At 41.7% G+C, this 22,257-nt stretch overlaps 1 protein-coding gene across 1 annotated transcript in view; it reads left to right on the forward strand.

Annotated features, from left to right (window-relative positions):
- The first annotated feature begins 10,733 nt into the window (after positions 1-10,733).
- Positions 10,734-22,257, forward strand: part of DEPTOR (DEP domain containing MTOR interacting protein) — a 135,345-nt gene continuing 123,821 nt past the window's right edge. Inside the window, exon 1 of the mRNA XM_042923308.1 lies at positions 10,734-11,053. Coding sequence (XP_042779242.1) covers positions 10,926-11,053 — 128 coding nt within the window. The 5' untranslated portion in view covers positions 10,734-10,925. The remainder of the gene's footprint in view (positions 11,054-22,257) is intronic.

Here is a 22,257-nt window from a genome sequence, read left to right on the forward strand (position 1 = left end):
GTGGAGAGTGAGAAAGGGGGAGAAGTTGAAAAAGACTGTCAGAAGTGTGGCTTGGGTGATGGGGAAGGTGTTCGTTCCCTAAAAGGTGTGGATTATTTAAAGTAGGGGAGTATCATGATCAGATGTAGATTTTTAAAAGATCATTTACTAAAACTAAAGTGTGGGTGACAATTTGATGGGGGAACAGGATATTTACATAGTTGCAATGTATCTATCTAAAAATTGTTAATTACAAAAGAAAAAATAGTAACTTTTTAAAAACTTGGAGTGTGTTGGAGGAAGTCACTGAGATGACACGACCCTCATTTGACCCTCAAGCTGGATTGGAGCCTCCTCACCTCTCCCTTGTCCTTGGAATGTAAATGCCCCCCCCCCCCATCCCCACTATGGGAGCTGTTCTGAGAATGTAGCCTGGAGACAGTAAGGTGTTGAAACCATCTGGATGAGGGGTGCCTCAGGGGACTGGGTGGCTCAGTCCGTTAAGCGTCTGACTTCGTTAACCGTCTGACTTCAAGCTCAGGTCCGGGTCATGATGTCATGATGTCGTGTTTGTTAGTTTGAGCCCCCACTCTGTGCTGACAGCTCAGAGCCTGGAGCCTGCTTCAGATTCTGTGTCTCCCCCTCTCTCTTCCCCTCCCCTGCTTGCACTCTGTCTCTCAAAAATGAATAAATGTCAAAAGAAGAAGTAGAAGGAGAAAAGAAAGAAAAGAAACCATCTGGATGGTATATGTGACTGAACCCTGTTGAGGCCTCTGCAAAATAAACTTTTAAGGTTTTGGCATGCGGGGGGCAGATATTTCCTCCTCTTGCTGCTGCCCAAGGCAACCCTCATAACAAAGTTTCCTTCATTGGGGCGCCTGGGTGGCTCAGTCAGTTAAGCATCCAACTTCGGCTCAGGTCATGATCTCACAGTTTGTGAGTTCAAGCCCCGTGTCAGGCTCTGTGCTGACAGCTCAGGGCCTGGAGCCTGCTTCGGATTCTGTGTCTCCCTCTGCCCCTTCCCAGCTCACGCTCTGTCTGTCTCTCTCTCTCTCTCTCAAAAATAAACATTAAAATTAAAAAAAAAAAAAAGAAAGTTCCCTTCCTTATTAAAAGTGCCATCTACCAACCTGGAGTGGTGTGCCTCTTTCTCTGGTCTCTCCTTGCCCGCCATGTCAGGGGGCCAGTGTGCAAATCAACAGAACATATTACCTCAATTAAGTGATCAAGGCTAACATGACCAATACTGAGACGAGCATCTTGTATCTTCTGATATGATATACTGAATTAATCCTGTCAACAATGCATGACCCGAATATAAACACAGGGAAAACCTCAGGCAACTCAAGTTGAGGGATGTTCTGTAAAAAAACTGGCTGATACATCAAAAACTGCAAGGTCATGAAGGACAAGAACCAAGGAACTCTTTCAGATTATAGAGAAGAGACATGATAATTAAATACAATGTGTAATCCTAGGTTAGATCCGGGACTAAGAAAAATTACTGCTATAAAATATATTGTTGAGACAATTAATGAAATCTGACTATGGATTATGATTTCATTAATTATGGAAATTCATTATGGAATCCATAAATAGGGATTATGATTTCATTATTATATCCAAGAGGTTTTTTTTTTAACTCTTTTTAAAAAAGTGTTTATTTATTTATTTTGAGAGAGAGGGAGTGGGGTAGGGGCAGAGAGAGTGGGGGAGAGAGAGAGAGAGAGAGAGAGAGAGGGAGAATCCCAAGCAGGCTGTGCACTGTCACTGGGGCTCTAACGTACGAACCATGAGATCATGACCTGAGCCAAAACCAAGAGTCAGACACTTAACCAACTGAGCCACCCAGGCACCCTGAAGAGAGTTGTTTTTTTTTTTTTAAGCAATGTTAAATTTCCTGCTTTTGATAATTATACTGTGGTTATATAACAGAATGTCCTTTTTCGCAAGAAATACACATAGAATACTTAGCAAAAGAGCATGATGTCTTACTCTCAAAAAGTTTAAAAAAGGATTTTCATTAGATAGACAGAAAATGGAAAATGGAAACAGTGGGGTAAAATGTTACCAATGAGTCTGAGTAAAGTGGATAAAGGCTCAGGACAGCAACAAGTTTAGAGACAAGAAGTGAGAGGTGGCTCTGGGGCATGTGTCAAGGTGATGGATTAGCAAAGCTCCCTCGTGTCCAGCCGTGCTGAGCTAGCAGCAGCCCGGCCCATGGGCTGACGCAGTGTGGGAAATGGTCACAGAAGGGCAGAGAGATGCCCTGTGGCTAATGAATTCCGGGAGTGGGGAGCCAGGCTGCCAGAAGACAAAGTACCAGCAGAACTCCCTACTCAAGTACACTCTTACTCCTTCCATGCAAAACAGAGGGTAAAGAAATGGTGGACACAGATTCTCAAATACAAAACTGAAGAGAGACAAACCAGAGTCATCATGTATAAAAATAAGTAAAATTAAAAAAAAAAAGAATAAAAAAAGAATCACCATTTGTATACGACCAACAACATAAAGAGATATAAAAAGTCATCAGGGAAGAGTTAAGACCAAAGGAAGCAGAGGTAATTGAACAAAATTCCCAAGACTTTATGATAAATATGATGAATATTTTCATAGGTGAGCGATAATTCATACATAGCAGGCAACCAGACATCGAAGACCTTTTCACTGTTTTCCAAATGTCATTCGGATTTTTAATGATCTATTTAGTCGCAGCTTCTCAAATTAGCTCCTTCACTCATGGAGTCAGAATTACTCCCGAAAAAGCTAAATAGAAGCCCTGAAACTGCGACAGAAATTAAAATTAGCACCACAGAATTAAAAAAAAAAAAAATGCACCACACACCTGGGAATATGACAGAAATGAATGTGACCTTCAAAGGCTTAAGGGTGCATGAATGGTTCCCTCATCCTGCCCATTTGGCTCACTGGTCTGGCCCCTGCATCCGCTGTGCTGAATGAATGCAGTATCTTTCCTGGAGCAGATTAACAACACAGTCTCTGGTACACGGGATCCAAATTTAGATCTAATATATTTAACTTCATCTCTACCATATTTTTTTTTTCCCTCTTTTCTCTCTCTACTTACTGAGTCTTTTCTGTTGCTTCTTATTTTCTTTCACTATCTTTCATTGAATTGATTTTGTTTGTTTTTTTTTCCCCCTCCAGCCTTTAGAAGATATATCCTATCCTGCTTCCTCTGCTGCTGCTTTTCCTTTCCTTCTCTGATGCCTCCTGGGAGCATCGGACCCACTGGCTCTCTGCAAGGTCTTTACTCTCTCCAGGATGCCTTCTCCCATTTGGGGGTCTGCTTGCCTGGTGTGTTCTTCCCTTCTTTCTTTGCCTGGTCAACACCCGTTCGTTCTCTCGCTGAGGCCTGCCTGGCAGAACTTTCTGAGATGTTGAAAATGTTCTACATTTGCACAATCCAATTTGGTAGCCACGAGCCATATGTGTGTGGCTTTTGAGTGCTTGAGATATGGATGGTGCGAATGAGAAATGAAAATTAAAATTTCATTTGATTTTAGTTAATTTAAACCTAAGTAGCCACATGTGGGCAGTGGGTATGGTATTGGGTCCCTTGCCTAGGTCAATAATCATGTCTCAGAAATCTTTCTCTGGCCTCCCTGATCAGGTGAAGCCTCTCTAATATATACACTCACGGCAGCAGGTGTGTCTCATTTCGAGATTTTTTTTTAATTTTTAAAATTTTTTTCATTTCTAGATTTTAAGTAAGTTGCAATTTTACATTTCTTTGTATGATTACTTAACGTTTCTCCCTCTCTCCCCAACCCCGTCTTTTTTTTTTCTGGTCTCTAAGAGCCCATGTGAGTCATAAAGGTGGCTGGGTTTGAGAATAATTTTTGGGACACAATGGACAGTGGTAGCTACTTGATTAGACCTGAGGAGTAAGAAGAGGGGAAAGCATCGAGGATGAACTCTAGGTTCTTGTGTGTGCAACTGCATTTCCTCTCATTTACAACATATTGCAGGAAGGGGCGGGACAAATAGGGCGGGGGCGGGGGCGGGGGCGTGGGGGGGGGCGGGGAGATACCAGCACTGGTTTTGATTTGTGGTGATTGAGATCCTGTGAGGATATACAGGGAGGACATGCCTTGAAGTTGGATTTAGAACTTGGATCTTGAATAAAGGTCTGGCCAGGAGCTGAAAGATAAAACTTTTAAACATACGTACATATATGGTGATTATAAGAGTGCCTATAAATGAGATTACCCAGGGAGAGTGTGATGCAGGGAGGGGAACGTTTTCCTTTCTTCTCTTCTAGGTTCTTTGGCTCGTCTAATAATTAAATCGATGCAAGACAGATTAACAGGAGAAAAACAAACTTAATTCATAATATTTCAGCTCATAGAAATATGAGACTCACAGAAGTGACCAAAGCAGGCAGCTTTTTTTTTTTTTTTTTTTTTTTTTTTTTTTTACCTTTTAGACAAGAAAACAGTAAATGTGTGAAGAATTGACATGACAAAGTTTGGGCTTGGGGTAGTAAATTAGTGAAGAAGTGATAAGTTTATTTATACAGCATTCTTGGCCCTGAACTCCCTATCTCTGGTGGTTAGGGTGTCTCTCTACCTCCTGATACAGGAAGGGTACCTTTCACAAGGGAGACTTATTTCCTGCTTTCCAGGAGACAAAGGAGGGTCAGAGTGTCCTTCTAGCACCATCTTAAGTTAACTTTAATTCAAAATAATCAGTATGCCAAAGTGACATATTTTAGGGCAGCCTATCCTGCCTGAACCCCATCAGTGACTCACAACTAAAAACTGAGCTTAAAAAAAAAAAATGAAACCTCGCCATCTGAAGTGGAAGCCTTGAAAGAAATACCTTCTTGTGGGCCCCTGGCTGGTTCAGTCGGTAGATCTTCTGACTGTCAATCTCAGGTTCTCGAGTTCAAGCCCCATGTTGGGTAAGGAGCTTAATTAAAATAGATAGATAGATAATAAATAAATAAATAAATAAATAAATAAATAAAACAAAACTTCCCTCAGGGTAATAATTTCATGGGATAGGAGAAATAGAATAAAGTATGTCTTAGAAACCATATTATCCTGTTTTTACTTAAAATCACTTCAGGTAATGAATTTCTGATTTACACCAAGACCTGTGTAATTCTCTAGAAAATACAGTAGTTTAAATTTTAACTGCACGTCCTTTGTCAAGTAAACTTTAAAGGCTTTGCTTATAACACAATCTGGATTTTCCCCACTAGAGGGCGGTATTGTTCCACGTTTCAGAGAGTGGCCTGCTGTGCCTTGTTCCCTACCTCAGAGAGGAGAAGGAATATCCATTAAAATATTTACTGAGGCAAGCGCAGAACTGAGTATCCTATGTGTTTTCTCTCACACAATCTTTGCAAGAATGTAAGTCAGATCATAACACTCCTGTGTTCAAAATGTGCCAATGTTCTCAAGATAAGCTTTCGGTGAGCATATTAAAAAAAAAATCAATATAATGCCCTTATACTTGGGAGTATCAAGAAGAAAAAGAAAATAATCTATAACAAAATAATACACATTTTAATATTTAAATGACTACAGAAGGTCTAGTGAGGTGGTGAGATGTTTACAACTGGTTATAATGAATAATTTTATTATCTTATTTTATTTTTAATGTTTATGTATTTTGAGAGAGAGAGAGAGGGAGCGAGTGAGCAAGGGAGATGCAGAGAGAGGGAGGGAGAGGGAGAATCCCAAGCAGGTTCTTCACTGTTAGCACATTGCCTGATGTGGATCTCGGACCCACGAATGGTGAGATCAGATGAGCTGAGCTGAAACCGAGAGTCAGACGCTTAACCTACTGAGCCACCCACACATCCTGAGAGTGAAGAAATTTAGAATAACAGAAGGAAGGCAATAGTTTCCTGAATATTGCCATCACCTCTTTTTTATATTCGGTGTTTTAAAATTTGGCTAAATAATATATCTTTATAGAAACACACACAGAATCACCACACATGCAAGAGCTAACAGGTGCTGACTGAAAAAGGGATGCTGTACTCATAGTGTGTGTACCACACACGACAGGTGAAACAATTTTCTGTCATGATGAGCCTTTCCCGGTAAAGTTCTGAGAAAAGTGCAATTTTTTCCTCAGTGTAGACAATAATTGCATTCCTGGACAAGTCATAATTATATTAAAATTGTGCAAAAAAATATCTTGTGTTTCTATATAAAATTAAATTGGGTTCTAAGCTCAGAGATCAGCAAAGAGGTTTTTCACCTACGAGAATATCCCACAGAACCTAGGAAAGACATTCAGGGTTTATGACAATTCCTTAGAATGTGCTGTCCCAAGAAAATGAGAATATCTAGCATCCCTAAATATCTAGCATCTACTGCTCACTAAAAGTCAGTAGCAGTCCCAACAACATTACACACCACAATCCCCACCCAAATTTTCCAAAAAGCCCCCTTGGAGTTAGTCCTTTTCCTATAGGAGACCCACTATCATTTAGTGTCATTGTGAAATCAGTCACTAGGTGGCAGCATATGCCAAAGTATTAACTAGTTTTGATGCCCTTCCAGCAGTTGAGAACTCCTTGGGACCTAAGCAAGACTGGGACTGGAGGACAAGAGAACTTCACATTTATTTATGATGTTTGATTTCTACCACTACAAAAAAGATGAATCAAACACGACAAAAATACTAAAAATAGATGTGAATAATGACATGAAAATTTTATTTTTCCTCTATTTTTACATTTAGTTTTCCCTTCTTAAGGGGTCAGTCAGCAGAAATATCTAGACAGGATATTACTAAACCATCAGTTTGCTTCCATTCACGCTAGGAGAACAAAATCTGGGGAACAGAGACTCCCATTAATGGTTAAAAGTAACGTAAGGCTTCTGATATCACGTCAAGTCGCAGGAAAGGAAACAACGCACCTGTCAGGGAGTACAAGAAGATACCACAGGGCAGGTGGAGCCTGAGTTAATCTTTAAGATCAAGTGGGAACAATACTGGTGTATACTAAAAGGCAACGAAACAGTACTCATAGCTAACATGTTATTAAGATTCAGAGTTGACAATATTCTTCCACATGTTTTATTCAAGTTCATCCTCTCGCATTGCTGCTTACCCTTAACCAGTAACGCTAAAAGTGTGGTCTGCCAACTGGGGACCGTTACCTGCACCGAGAGACATTGAGACATACAGACACTGAGTGAAATGTTTATAACGACTGGCCAATTTTCTGTCTGTTGACCACGACAATCACAAAGTGAGGTTGTGTTTTTTTCCATTTTAAATGTTCATTTCTATCGCATTTTACCAAAATATCCATCTTCAATGGAGTGAACACACACACGTGCGCGCACGCATCTACCTAAAGTTTGAGAAGCACCATCTCCAGAGCACCGAAACAGCCAGAAGGCACGATGCAGGTGAGCACGACAAGGCTGGAGGAGAAGGCTTACTACATTCAATAGCTCCCAACTGTAACAAGCACGCTCATTACATTTTATTTAGTCCTCCCAACAACCCAATGGGACCAGTAGTGTGATCTTGACTTTACAAAAGGGGGCCAAAACTAGGGATGATAATGAACCTGCCCCAATGGAGTCAGGAATCAAACCGAGGTCTGTTGGACTTTTCAGCCCTTTTCAGACCCTCACACTGGTTTAATCACCATGTCAGTGCCCATGTCTCGTCTAGCAATACCTAGAGATCACAGACTATTCTGGAACCAGTTGCTTTAGAGCTCACAGACTCAGCACTGGTGCTCACATATCCTCAGGAGCAGGACCAATCTTTCCCTAAGTTAGGAAAAAGGGTCTGTCGTCTAGCTCAATAGAGCACGGTATAGCTCATATGTCAAAAGAAGGGTTGAAACAATGATAGCAAACCAGTTCCCACTTCCCGTAGACACACACACACACACACACACACACACACACACACACAGAAAACCCTTCTCGTTAAGCAAAAGAAATAAATTCTGCTGTATCTCACTGGAGTGGTATGAGGTATTTTCCTGACTTGAATTTTTTCCCCCTTATGTCAAGGTGTTTTTCTAATCATAAACTTTCATGATAAAAGGTTTTTATCATAATTTTTATCATAAATCATTAAACAATAAAGTATTTTACAAAAACATACTTCTTTTAATTTTTAATTTTTGGATAAAGAAAGTTGCCTGAATTTAAATGAAAACGCAACTAGATTTATAGGAAGAAAAAACAAAAGACAATCACAATAGTGATACAATTTACAACACAGAGTCAGCGTTTTTGGATAAAACAGTGTTGAACACTCGATACTTAGAAATGTGTAATAATTTTTTTCATTTTGCACTTTCAAAAAAGATTAAAAACATTATATAAAAACAGATTTAGGGAGGTCAGTTCTGCACTTCTCTTTTCTTCATTTTTTTTTTAAGATTCATTTTACTTTTTGAGAGAGAGACAGCACACATGTGTGTGAGCCAGGGAGGACAGAAGGAGAGAGAGAAGAGAAAGAGAGAGAGAGAAGCTTAAACAGGCTCCGCACTCAGAAAGGAGTCCAACATGGGGCTTGATCCCATAACGCTGGGATCATGACTTGAGCAGAAATCAAGAGTTGGAAGGATGCTCAACCAACTGAGTCGCCCAGGAGCCCCACTTTTCTTCATTTTAAAGGCCCACTAAGAATTAAAAACAATAATTAGAGATAACTTGAGAAAAAGTGTTTTGCCTTGTACCAAAAACTCCTCATGGAAAGTATCTGGTAAGAATTTCTTCTCCTTCCTTTCTTTCCTCCTCCTTCTTCTTTTTCCTCTTATTATTAAAAGCAGTAAAGACATTAAAAAGAACAGCTATTGAACACACATCAGGTACATGAAAACCTTACATAATGTTATTAATAAGGCACACAACATCCCCATAAGGTAAGAATTATTATTCTTGTTGGGAAATTGAGGCCCAGAGAAGTAAGTAACTAGTAACTAGCATAAATTTGTAAAGTTAATAAATGACAGAATCAGAATAGAAACCGCACGTTCGAGTGTGAAGTCCATGCAAACTCTTGATATTCTATAATATAGGATTAAAACATGAGTGACAGCCAGCTGTTAAACTCATTAATTCTGGGACCACTGCTGATGTTATTTTTATAGTTTATGCAAAATGAAGCTCTTAGAATCACATTCACTTAGAACTATGTCTTGCTTGGCCTACATTTTTGTCATGGTCTATTTCAAAAGTTAAGAAAATTAGATAATTTCTTTTGGTGAAAGAATTACCTAATACCTTGGTGTTGAATGCACAAGGTGGTGGGACAATTGTTCTTTTCTGGAGTATGGCTCAGCATAACCTTGAGGATCTACAGACCGAGGGTTCAAGGGCTGCCTAACTGACTTTCCAGGTATGAAATTTAGGCAAATTACTTTACCTTTCTATGCTTAAGCTTTTCCACTTGTAAGTTGACGATAAGAACACCCAACTCTCAGGAGTCAATTAAATAATATAAACAAAGTGCTTAGCACCATGTGTAAAGCACAGAATAAATGTTCAGTGAATTGTGTAAGTTAGGTAATGAACTTGCAGAATGTCAGAAAATGCTACAATTGTCTTCTTTAAAAACAAACGACAAGAAAACAGAACAATAAAATATAATAAACCTGCAGGATTGTGAGTACAAATATTCTTGAACAGCAGAATTGGTATAAAATGTACAAAGAAGAGAATTTGTTATTCGACAGACCTCTCATTTTCATTTTTATTCTGTAAACTTACTACAAATCTTCGGTTGAAAGATTGTCTTTCCATACAGTATTCACTAAAAAAAAAAAAAAATCACATTTACTTGTAAAGGCGCAGAGACCTATATATATGCAAAAATTGTAAAAAGTTGCAAAAACCGTCAACAAACAATATCCCTTTAGTACAATGACCACTACCATTAGCATTACTGTTTTCCTCCAGACCAGGCTCTGACCTTGCATGAGACTGAATAACAGGACATTTATTTGGTATTAGTCAAAGTTCCTTCCATCCTCCCTGTAGACAATACCATCATATCCTCGTTTTAAGAAGCAATCTTTTAAGAACACAACTCTGAAGCTAGAGTGTCCTGGGTTTGATTCTTCTTGCATTTATTACCTGCTTGCCTTGGACAAGTTACCCCATCTCTCTCAGCCTGCTTCCTGATACAAAATGAGGACAATACCCATTTTATGATTTGTCGCAAAAATTAAAGAATTTCTTCCTCTCTTTCCTCTGAGGCATCTTTAATGCAGTAGAGGTCAACAAGTGGTAGCCATAATTATTTTTATTTTGTAAAGGAAGAAACTGAGGATTAAGCACATTTTGGTAGGAATTTATAGGCGTGGAGCTAGATCCTAGCTCTGCGATTCCCTGGCCAGCGTTCTTTAGTGATTACACCGTAAGGTGAATAAGCTATCTTCGGTGAAGGGCATTGGGACGAGAAGAACGCCTAATTTCACCAACCCCTGCAGTGACGTGTGTATCAGTATATCCTTCATTGTTCACTGTCGAGCTATTTCATTATTATTTTTACTCTGCCAATTTGGAGCACAGGCGGTATAATAAACATACCTTTACACTTGTTCGGTAACCTCCTAACCTTTCCCCAAGGTCCCAGGGCATGTGCTCTGTGGGTAACGAAAAATGAGGTCACCTACCTAACCTCCACCAGCACACACGACGCAGAACCGGCGCCCCGCCCAGATGTTTATATTTTCCTCCCTTGGCCCCGCCCCCCGACCACGCGGGGCTCCAGCCGCCGCCCCAAGCTGGAGTTCCTGGAGCGGACTTGCCTAGCGCCTCAACCTACCCACAGGGATTCCCTCTCTAGCCAATCGCATTTGAGCAACGGGACTGCCCCTGACAAAGATGGCGGGGGAGGCCTCCGTGAGGGCAGGCTGATTTAACACCCAAACCCACGGCGTCTAGGGAAGACAGTGGTAGTAGCGGCGCGGCCCGACCATGGAGGAGGGCAGCAGCGGTAGCGGTGGCAGCGGTGGCAGCGACAGCAGCACCGGTGGGAGTGGTGGAGCGCAGCAAAGGGAGCTGGAGCGCATGGCTGAGGTCCTGGTCACTGGGGAGCAGCTACGGTAAGGCGTGGGGCAGTGCCGGTGGGCGCGCGGTGGCACTGCCAGCCTGTGTCCGCAGCAGTCGCGCGCTCACACGCTTGTGCCTCGTGCCTGGGGACTCGCGCTGGGCTCCCGGACCGCTGCGGGCGCGTGGGCGGTCGGCGTTGCGCCCTTGCTTAGCTGCTGCTGCTGCAGCCCGGCGTCCGGCGACGCGGGACTGGCGCGAGGCTCCCCAGGCGGACGCATGCGAGCCGGTGGTGCGCTCTGCGCCCCGGCCCCGCAGCTGCAGCCCTGCGCTCGGCAGACGCGCAGGCACCCGCCGCGCGCTCCCTCTTCCTGGGCACCTGGGCACTACCAAGGCCTGCTGGCTGCCAGCCGACCCCTAGTCTATCCAGCGAGCGAGGGGTGGGCGGCCCCAAGCCGTTTGCAGCCCCAGACTCTTTAAGATGAAAGGGCCAATCCAGTGATCGCCTTCACTTGAGGTTTTCCTTTTTGCTGGCAAGCCCTGCTTCACTCCCCTGACCCTCCGCGTTTTCATCTGTAAAATGAGGCCGATCACCGGATCCCCCTTGAAGGGGTCTTGTGGGGGCTAAACCCCAGTTTCTGAAAAACTACCTATCACTAAATTGGCACATCCTTATCAATCGTCATTCGGGTCCGCAAGGGGGCGTGGAGGCACCTTGCTCCGATGCCCTGCTGCTGTGCCAACTCCCCTAGCGCGCACATTTTGGAGAACAGAGTCCACCGGCCCTAGGCTGCTGCAAGAATTAAGAATTGACGGGTCTCATCGCGCCGAGGACAGGCAGTGAACCCCAGATCTCCCCCTTAACATTCGCATCCCATCCAGGTCCTTGGATTCATGTTTGAGTAATGTACTTACACGGTCTGATCGGTTCCGCAGTTGCCCGTGGTGTGGTCATAAATCAGTTTGCCAGGGGAAAAAAACCTGGCTCTGAAACGTTGTGGCCACAACTTGCGTGCCTGCCCCTGGCCCAGCTGGAATGAGGCGCTCACCTCTTCCTTCTAATGCTTGGCCTGAATCTCTAGACTCATTTTGGTTTGAAAAAGCTGTGTTTCAGGACCTGAAGGAGAGAGAATCTTGCAAAGATCCCTGAAGGTTTTTAGTAACCACCCTGTTTGCAGCCTTAGATTGAGGAAGTAAAATTTTGGAAGTCAGTTTGAGTTTAACGTTACAAAAGGCAAACTGCACATTTCTGTCCCTCGATGATTTTTTAATATGTAGTCAAAATTCAAGGGAATAAAAGCTTGTTTTTCCTTCATCAAGAGCATTTTCTAATTGAAAAAATTAAAGCTTTTCAGATTCAATCTGAAACACTTGCTTTTGAATAATTTGCTCCTCATTATTATATCACCTTTTTAAAAGCCCTCAATTTCATTTCTTTTTAAATAATAAATTGCAGGGTGCCTCTCTTTGTCCAGGAAGCACTGTCTCCTTCAGGATGCAGCTTAAATGCCCCTTCCCTGGGGTCTCCAGAGCAGTTGTTACTCCCCTCTTCCTAACACCCCTCTGCACTGCAACAGGTTTGAGAGCCGTGCTTAGCCTGTTGGAAAGAAGATAGAAGGCACTGTCTCCCGGCGCCTGGATCAGTGGGTTAAGTGTGGGAGTTCTGCTTAGTTCATGATCTTGAGGTTCTTGAGTTCAGCAGAGTCCGCCTACTTCAGATCCTGTATCTCCCTCTGTCTCTACCCCTCCCCCACTCGCACTCTCAGTCTTTCTCTCAAAATGAATAAACATTAAAAAAAAAAAAAAAAAAGACCGTCTTTCACTCTCACTCAGGAGGTGGGCCTGGGTTTGAATTTCTGCTCAGCCACCTTGTAGCCAATAACTACGCTGAAGTTGTTTTTGAGGCTGACATTTAGAGTGAATCTTGAGTTTGCCATTTACTAGTGGGAGATCTTAAACCAGTTACTTAACTAAGAATGGTGGGCGATAATGGAGCCTACCTTATAGAGTGTTGTGAGGGTTAGATGAGTTAGTGCTTAGAACACTGCCTGGTATATAGTAAGCACCATGTCAGCGTTGACTATGTTAGCTCTGCGACCTTGGACAAGTTAATTCACTCCTCTTTTTTTTTTAATTTTTATTTTTTGTTTTTATTTTATTTTTAAGAGAGAGAGAGAAAGAGACAGTGAGAGGGGCAGAGAGAGAGATGGAGACAGAATCTGAAGCAGGCTCCAGGCTCTGAGCTGTCAGCGCAGAGCCTGACACGGGCCTTGAACTCACAGACCGCGCGATCATGACCTGAGCCAAAGTCGGACGCCCAACCGACTGAGCCACCCAGGTGCCCCAGTTCACTTCCCTTGAGCCTCTGTTTCCTCATCTATTAAATGGAAATGAAGAGAAGCACTTAATGGGTTGTTGGGAGAATTTGCCCCTGAGCTTCTTGTGTTAATGAGCATTCAACAAATGGCTGCTGGAATTAATCTGTATTGTTGGTCTCTGTGCGTCACCACGTAAGACTTTGAGCCAAGCAAGATCTGGCAGGAAGGGTTGGGTGGTGGTTAAGGACACAGGGTATAGAATCAGACTGCCTTGATTCTTATTCTGCCTCCACCATCTAATAATTTTGTGACTTTGGGGTCAGTTCACTCTCTGGGCCTGTTTCCACATCTCTTACAAGAATTTTGTGAGGATTAAATGAGATGCCACATGTGAAAGGCTTAGAAAATGTTCACTATTTAATTTTACTTTGGAAAAGCGTAATCACTGCTTTTTAAAAGTCTCAACCATGTTAGTACTGTGTCTAGCACGTAGTAATTACTCCATAAGTATTAGAATGACCGGTGCATATGACTGTTCTACTGTAATTACAGATGATATATTCAGAATTTAGGGATTTTTTTTTTTTAAGTTTATTTCTTTTGGGCGCACCTGGGTGGCCCAGTTGGTGAAGCATTTGACTCTTGGTTTTGGCTCAGGTCATATTCTCATGGCTTCATGGGTTGGAGCCCTGCATCCAGCCCTGAGGCTCTGAGCTGACAGTGTGGAGCTTGCTTGGGATTCCTTCTCTTTCTGCTCCTCCCCTACTCACGCCGTCTCTGTCTTTCTGAAAATAAATATATAAACTTAAAAAAAAAAGTTTATTTATTTTGAGAGAGAGAGAGAGATAGTGCTGGGGGGGGGCGGGGCGCAGAGTGAGTGGGGGAGGGGCAGAGAGAAAAAGAGAATCCCAGGCAGGCTCCACACCATCAGTGCAGAGCCCCATGCGGAGCTTGAACTCTGGAACCATGAGGTCATGACCTGACCCGAAGTCAGATGCTTAACCAACTGAGTCACCCTGGTGCCCCCAGAATTTAGGGATTTAAGTATGCCCTGGCTTCTTCATTACTGGAGGGAGCTCTCACGAAGGGGTGGGAATGCCATCGTTGCTGTCACTGTCACAACATGTTCATACATCCCTAGCTGCTTTTCCACTGATTGTGGGGACTTTACCATGTGCCGGCTTCCTGCCTCTAACTGCTTCACAGACACGCAACTCCCTTTTGCCTTCTCTTGCTTTTCCACTGCTTTTTTGGTCATCAACAATAAGGCAGTAAGGAAAGAGGACACCAAGGATTGGGATTTGAGATAAAAAACTCGGGTTCCAGGCCCAGCTCTATACATCTTACTTATTTAATATTTATGAAATATTATAATATTTAATGTTTATTAGACACATATATGTATATATTTAAACTTCTATTCCCTTGGCCAAGTCAGCCGCTCTGGGCCTCTGTGCTCTTACCTGCAGAATGGGAACAATAATACCCTTCCACATAAGATTTGTGTTGGTGGATCAAATGGGCTACAATATGGGAGGGAACTTTGTAAAATAAACCATAAACCAAGATTAGTTATCATTGTTATGATTATTGTAAGCTCCAGATGTGAAATTGAGGGCTGACTCCTCAATCCTGACACTTTGAAAGGCAGTTGGTTGCATAAGGACCTGAAATGAATTAAAACTTCCTTTTCCAGCCTGACTGCGGTGTCCTTTCCCTGTTGTCTTCATTCTTTCCCTTTTCAGAAAAGATTTACTTCCGTGTTCAATGTATTTTTACGGTTTTGCATCTTAAAAATGCATTCAGATACCACTTCATGCCAACAGGATGGCTGTAGTGAAATAGTAACAAGTGTTGGCAAACACGTGGAGAAATTGGAACCTTGAAACACTGCTGGTGGACAAGTAAAACGATACAGCCACTTTGGAAAACAGTCTGGCCTTTCCTCAAAGATAAAACATGGAGTTAATATATGACCCAGCAATTTTACTCCTAGGCATATATTCAAAAGAAATGAAAACATATGTCCACATAAAAATTTATACACAACCGTTCACAGCAGCATTATTCACAGTTGCTGAAAACAACAACGCAAGTGCCCATCCACTGACGGATGGATTAACAGTGTATGGTGTATCTGTGCAATGGAATGTTATTTGGCATAAGAAGGAATAAAGTACTGATACATGTTACAGCATGGATAAACTTTCAAAATATGCTGAGTGAAGGCAGACACAAAAGGCCACATATTGTATGACTCCTTTTACATGAAATGTCCACAAGAGGCAAATCTATGGAGGTAGAAGGTGGTTGCCAGCAGCAGTGGGGAGGGAGAACGGAAGATGAGTGCTGATGGTTCTAGAGTTTCTTTTGGGGAGGAGGAAAATGTTCTACACTTGATGGTGGTTATGATTTCATACCTCTGGGGATATACTTAAGACCATCTCATTATGTACATTAAATGGATGAACTACGTGGTATGTCACTTATATCTCAATAAAACGATTACAAAATAGATTTGGATGAAAATTTTTATCAAAGAATGATAAAAGGCAAAATATTAGATGTATTTACATAAACTTGTGCTTTTCTGATTGACGAAAGAATGCAGTGATATTTATCACTAACTCAATAACACATTATTACCACACCAGATAGAACTGATATTTTACATATATATTTTTATAGTATTTTTCTTGATACAAAACAGAAAAGGTGCCATAGTCAAGAAAATCTTAGAACATTCCTAACTTGAAGATAATTAACCATATATAAATCATTCATGAGTAGGGTTTCATATTATGAATTTTCAAATCATTTGTTATTTTTTTGTGTTCTATTTATGTCTTTTGTCTTGAAATTTGTCCGTGCAGTCATAACTGTGACACTAATTAAGACATCCAAAATACACCTCATGTTTCTTCTCTAGGATAATCACAGAGATACTTAACAAGAAAGTAGTTTGTGATAGAGCGTTTAAATAAAGAATCCCCAATAATATTACTGTCCTCTTTGTGGTAATGGTAGGCGTGGTAATAATAACAATAATACTCATTTATATGGCATTTATTACCTACCAAGGAGATGGAGAGATATCTATATATCTGTAGACATTTATATGCCATATATATACATATATATATATATATATGTATATATATGTGCCTTTAATCTTTATAGCAACTCTATGTAGAAGATATGCATCACCCACATTTTACAAATTTGAAAACTAAGAAACCAAACATTTAAACCAACTGGCTATAGGTTATCCAGCCATAAAGTGGGAGAACTAAAAGTACCTGTTCTTAGGCAGGATGCTAGACTACAATTTAATGATGTCCTCAACTAATAATTTAGAGGGTTGCAAAATGTAATGATGAGACAAATGTAAAACGGAATCATGTGTATAAGACTTGTCACATTCTAGCATGACTGCTTTTTGCAAACACATAAGCAGACAAATGATTTCTTTTCCATTCTGTTGGGAAAAATTCAGTGTATTTCTAGAAGTGTTTATGTTTTCACAAGACAGAGTGGTCACTTCCTCTACTATTGAACCGGGTCTTCCTTGCCATGTGGTTTTGAAAACTTAATTAGAACTCCATTCTGAATCTGTAATCATTTTAACGGGAAGATGAATTGCAGTTCACTACTTTGCCAGCTGTGAGGATGCAGGTGGGGCGGGGAGGAGAGTTAAGAAGGTGATGAGGAATGCTTAATTAAGAGAGAAAACGTTTCAAGCATTCCAGTTATGCTCCTCTACCTAGACTAAATATGCTAATTACAGCGATCTCATCCAATCACTACATGCTGGTTCCCTACAAGCAATTTACTAGGCAATGAATTTTAGCCAAATTGTAGGAAATTGTAGTTCTTTCAGACTGTTTGATGTATTTGCCTTTTTGCTATAACAGACTGCCTTTCCAGACTCTTACGGCCTTGCTATTTATTGCCTTTTTCAAAAAAAACACGTTCAATAAGTGTTGAACTGCTTCCTGAATTTGCTTTGCAAACGTTAATGCAGTGTGCAGGTATGAAGTAAAAATCAGCTCATCGAACAAAAATCAAGCTATAATAAACAAGAGGTGAGGAATTTAGAGCATGCCGAATAGAAAAAGGACAAAGAGTCCATTTCATTGCATTTTGAACACAAAGAATTTTAAGGTTGGCCTGGAGATTTTCTTAGGGGGTAACCTTACTGGAAGCCATTACTATGGAAGCTTAGCTCTATCAGACACTGTAGATGAAGGGAATAGCCGGAAACTACCCCCCAGATGCTACTACTGAAGTCTAGAGATCCAAAAAGAAGGAGAACACTTGTTTTCTTGTATTCTTCAAAACAGCAGAGATATCCTGGAGTCAGGAAATTATTGCCTGTTTGCATAAAAAAAAGGGGAGGGGGTTATAGGAAACAGAGTCACTGTATTTGGAATCAATGCAGAGAAGCCTAGTGTAGGGTGTTAAATTGCCTTTGCATCGGAGGCTCCTCCAACATACAGACCCTGTTCCTGTGAACCTCTTTTCCGCTTCACAAACGGGATGTGAGGGCAGGGAGCAGAACCCTGGTACATAGCAAACCCTTGGTAATGATTCGTTTCGTAACCTGGAGAGAGCGCGTGAAGGGACTTTGTCACTTGCAAAAAACATCATGCAAATAGAAGGCATTTAGTAAGTGCTCAATAAACGATTATGGAATTATTTTATATCTTTATGCACTTATTCATATGTAAACCTTTTTCTGAAATGACTGCTGTTAGCTGTGTTTGAATAATATATTTGTGTTCCTCAAAAGCCAGTGCTGATATTTCAGTTATGGCTTCCGTCTTTTGGAATCAATAAACTTGAAAGTAAGTTAAATACATCTCCAAAGAAGTGAATGGAAGGGGAAGGAAGAGCCTTCTCTCCTCTTATTTCCAGTATTCATTTGTATCAGGAATTCACTTCCCTTTAGTAGGTAGTGGCTCTTAAATGGTTGGTTTCTGGGAGTTTAGTGATTAGGAAAAGACTGAGAAAAACGGCGATCAGCCCTCTTTATACACAGTGGGTCATCGCACTTTTCTATCCCCCTCATTGTCTACTACAGAGAGGTGGAGTCTAGATCCGAGATCCTTGTGCCAGTATTTATCAGCCTTGACCAAACTTGGAAGCTTATGTCAGTGACTCTTTTTGTGGATCATTATATACTTGAGGGACGATAGTGGAGACAGATTGGGGGCAGAGGATTTAGTAGGCCAGACGGCGTGCTTGCACACAGCTGTTCCTGGTGGCAATGCCAGCAGGGGCCATGGGAGCTATTTTTTCAGGGCTGGCTGCGATGGTTCCATCTTGGAAGAGTTCAGAGAGAACACTGACCTACCTACTCAGGTCTGCACAAAGAATCACTTTTTTTTTTTTTTTTTTTTTTTTGGTGGCTTTTGGAATAATTTTAAAGGTGGATGGGAGAGATGAGATGAAACAAGAGAAAACACACCCAGCAGTGTGGGACAAGATGTTCTTTTGTATCTGTGGTTTTCAGATTAACAGCTGTTGCTAGGGTGTGGCAAGTGGGGACACATGCCAGGGCTCTCCAGCTCAGGGGAGCCCATGGCAGCTGCAGAGGAGGTAAGAAGAGGAGGGAGTCAGCAGCTAGTGTCATCAGAGAAAGTCTCAAATCTCTCCACTCTTACCCCTCAGCTGTGACCTGTGGCTCTCTGTTACTGGCGGTGGTGGTGGTTCGCTTACTCGTTTTAATGCTGACGACACAGTCTCCTGGGGATACTTGTATCTACCCACTTCTGATTCTGATATTTACCCGGAGATTACTTTTTTTTTTTAACAAATTAAAAAAAAATTTTTTTTCAATTTTATTTTTGAGGGAGAGACAGCGCTAGTGGGGGAGCGGCAGAGAGTGAGGGAGACACAGAATCCAAAGCAGGCTCCAGGCTCCGAGCTGTCAGCACAGAGCCTGATTCGGGGCTCGAACCCACGAACTGTGAGATCGTGACCTGAGCCGAAGTTGGACGCTCAACCGACTGAGCCACCCGTGAGCCCCCAGAGATCCCTTTCACTGAGGAAGCTGTGGCCCAGCACCCACCTCCATGTTGGCCCGATTGGATCATCCAGCTCTGTGAGATGGTAAAACCATTACTGCCACAGAGAACTGAGCCTGGAGCTTTGTGGGGAGATCAGGCAGGATTCAGAGGACCAGGCCCAGCACAGCAGCTACTCTCATCTTGCCTTGAAGAGTGAGAAACAAATGAGCATTCTGATGAGCACTCTCTCCTTACGAGGGAAAGTCTCGTTTCATGCTATCCTGTTTTCATTAGGGTTGGGTTAGTCACTGCATTTTATTATGTGTGAAGCTTGGCCATTTCTAACAAGCTGTGAAATTTTGAAAGGCTATTCTGTGAGTGGTGTCTTGACAGAAAAAGCAAGGGGGATTCGGAAGAGGACAGTGTAGAGATACAGAATTATGTGCCGTTCTTAAGGTGGTCTTAGGCTTACCTGTCTGTGATACTTGTGGCAAGAAAGATGCCATTACCCTGCCTGCCTTGGGTCCCCTTGGGAAGAGGGGAGATCACAGCTGTTGTACTTTGGAGAAAGGTTCATTGAGTGTTCGGGAGATAAGCTCCACGTCCTCTGCAAAAGGATATTATCTTGTTCTTCGTACGAGAATATATGAAAGTTCACATATACAAAGCAAGTATGTTAAGAAAGGATTGTTTTTGGGCGCCTGGGTGGCTCAGTCGGTTAAGCGGCCGACTTCGGCTCAGGTCATGATCTCGCGGTCCGTGAGTTCGAGCCCCGCGTCGGGCTCTGTGCTGACAGCTCAGAGCCTGGAGCCTGTTTCAGATTCTGTGTCTCCCTCTCTCTGACCCTTCCCCGTTCATGCTCTGTCTCTCTCTGTCTCAAAAATAAATAAACATTAAAAAAAAAAATTTTTTTTTTTAAATTTAAAAAAAGAAAGGATTGTTTTTTTTCACGTTAAAGAAGAGTTTAGCACATATTTCTTTTGTGTATCCTGAGTTAGTTTGCTATTTAAAATGCAATCCTCTTATAAGATTTGCACACTATTTTCAGGCACATACATTGAATGCACTAAAGTGAGAATTACTTGGATTGTAGAAGTGCTGTTTTGCTTCCCGATTCCTTTTCTCTTCCCTAGGAGAAAAGAAGAATGGAGTAAACTTGGATCTTCTTTTCACCGAGTTGTTTTTAAAGTTCTACTTACCTTTTTATTCTCTAACTTTTCCATAAATGAAAGTGACTTTCACAGAATATAGTCACTGAAAAAAGCAAGGGGTTAGTCCTGTGATGATATAGGACTGTTTTACATTGAGGTGTAGAGAGCGCCTTATATTACATTTAGCTAAACTACAATAAGGTAGATAAAGCAAGACTTTACCAAAGCTCCTACTTATTGTACTATTTTTTTTTCTTGAGAACTGACTACAAAAAGCAGTTGAGGGGATGAGGTTTTAAGGCAGTATGATCTAATGCATAAGCATGATTCATTTTCCTTCACATTTATTAGAGTTGATTTTTAAAAAAAATTTTTAATGTTTATTTTTGAGAGAGAGAAACAAAGAACAAGCAGGGAAGGGGCAGAGAGAGAGACACAGAATCCGAAGTGGGCTCCAGGCTCTAAGCTGACAGCACAGAGCCTGATGTGGGACTCGAACTTACAAACTGTGAGATCATGACCTGAGCCGAATCGGACGCTTAACCGACTGAGCCACCCAGGTGCCCCAGAACTGATTTTGTTAATGACTGGGTTGTAGAATCTGACAGTCAAATGTAACAGTGGGTAGAACCGAAGCTATCGTGGGGGAGGATGCACAGACCTTGCTGCCACAATAAAGGACACTTGTCCTGCTGCCATACTTCTAAGAGCTAAAAGATATCACAAAAGTATTTTAAGAATATCCAAACATAAAGAACAAGACTCAACTAGAACTTTTTCCTGCCAACTATTTATCATGAAAAGTTTCAAACATACAGGAAAGTTTAAAGAATTTTACACCTTATCTCCACCACTTTGATTACACAATTAACATTTTACCATGCTTGCTTTATCACTTAACTGTCCTTCTGTCCGTCTTTCTGTCCAACCATCGATTCATCTTATTGTTCTTAGGCACTTTGGACTAAGTTGCAGACAATAATATACTTCCCCTAAAATCCTCAGCATGCAGTTTACTAATATTCCGTATTTCCTGAACAAACGAAGACTGGATTTGGCTGCCATCAACTACCAGCAAATGTCTTGAGCTTTGGATGGTTTGGTACCATCTTAACTCACAGACTCACAAGATATTACAACAGAGCAAAGCTCTTCACTGGTGGGTCTTGGGCTTACCCATCTGTGATACTGTGGCAAGGAGGATGCTTTTACCCTGCCTGCCTTGGGCCCCCTTGAGGGGAGAGGGGAGATCACAGCTGTTGTACTTTGGAGAAAGGTTCATTGAGTGTTGGGGAGATAAGCACAATGTCTTCTGCAAAAAGTAATTTGGGCACGATGAAAAATCAGTGAAAATTTTTTGAGTAGAGTACAATGTGATTAAGCCATAATTTTAGAAGAAATAAAGTTCAGAGCAGGGAGCTTATACAGAGAAGAAGAAAGTGTCTACAGAAAAGCCACAAGAAAGACACAGCATAGGAAAGGTTAGGAGACATTGATATACATCTTGGACTCTGCTCCTTTCTACATAATTCCTCCTGAAAACCTCCCCATAATGGTGGTTACATGTTCCGTATCCAGATACTTCCTCCTTCATCCCCTACCCCTCACCACCCTCTGATTTGGAAGATATGCCTCTGGTGTTCAGGATTCCCTCAGTGATAGAAGTAAAATAGAACTCTCAAGATACGATTGAAATGGCAAGTTTAGGTTCAAATTGCAAAGAATGATTTCTGTATCACTTGGATTTTGATGACTTTCCAAGGAACACCTCCATCCAGAG

The sequence above is a fragment of the Panthera leo genome, chromosome F2, assembly GCF_018350215.1.
Source record: "Panthera leo isolate Ple1 chromosome F2, P.leo_Ple1_pat1.1, whole genome shotgun sequence".
Taxonomy (NCBI): domain Eukaryota; kingdom Metazoa; phylum Chordata; class Mammalia; order Carnivora; family Felidae; genus Panthera; species Panthera leo.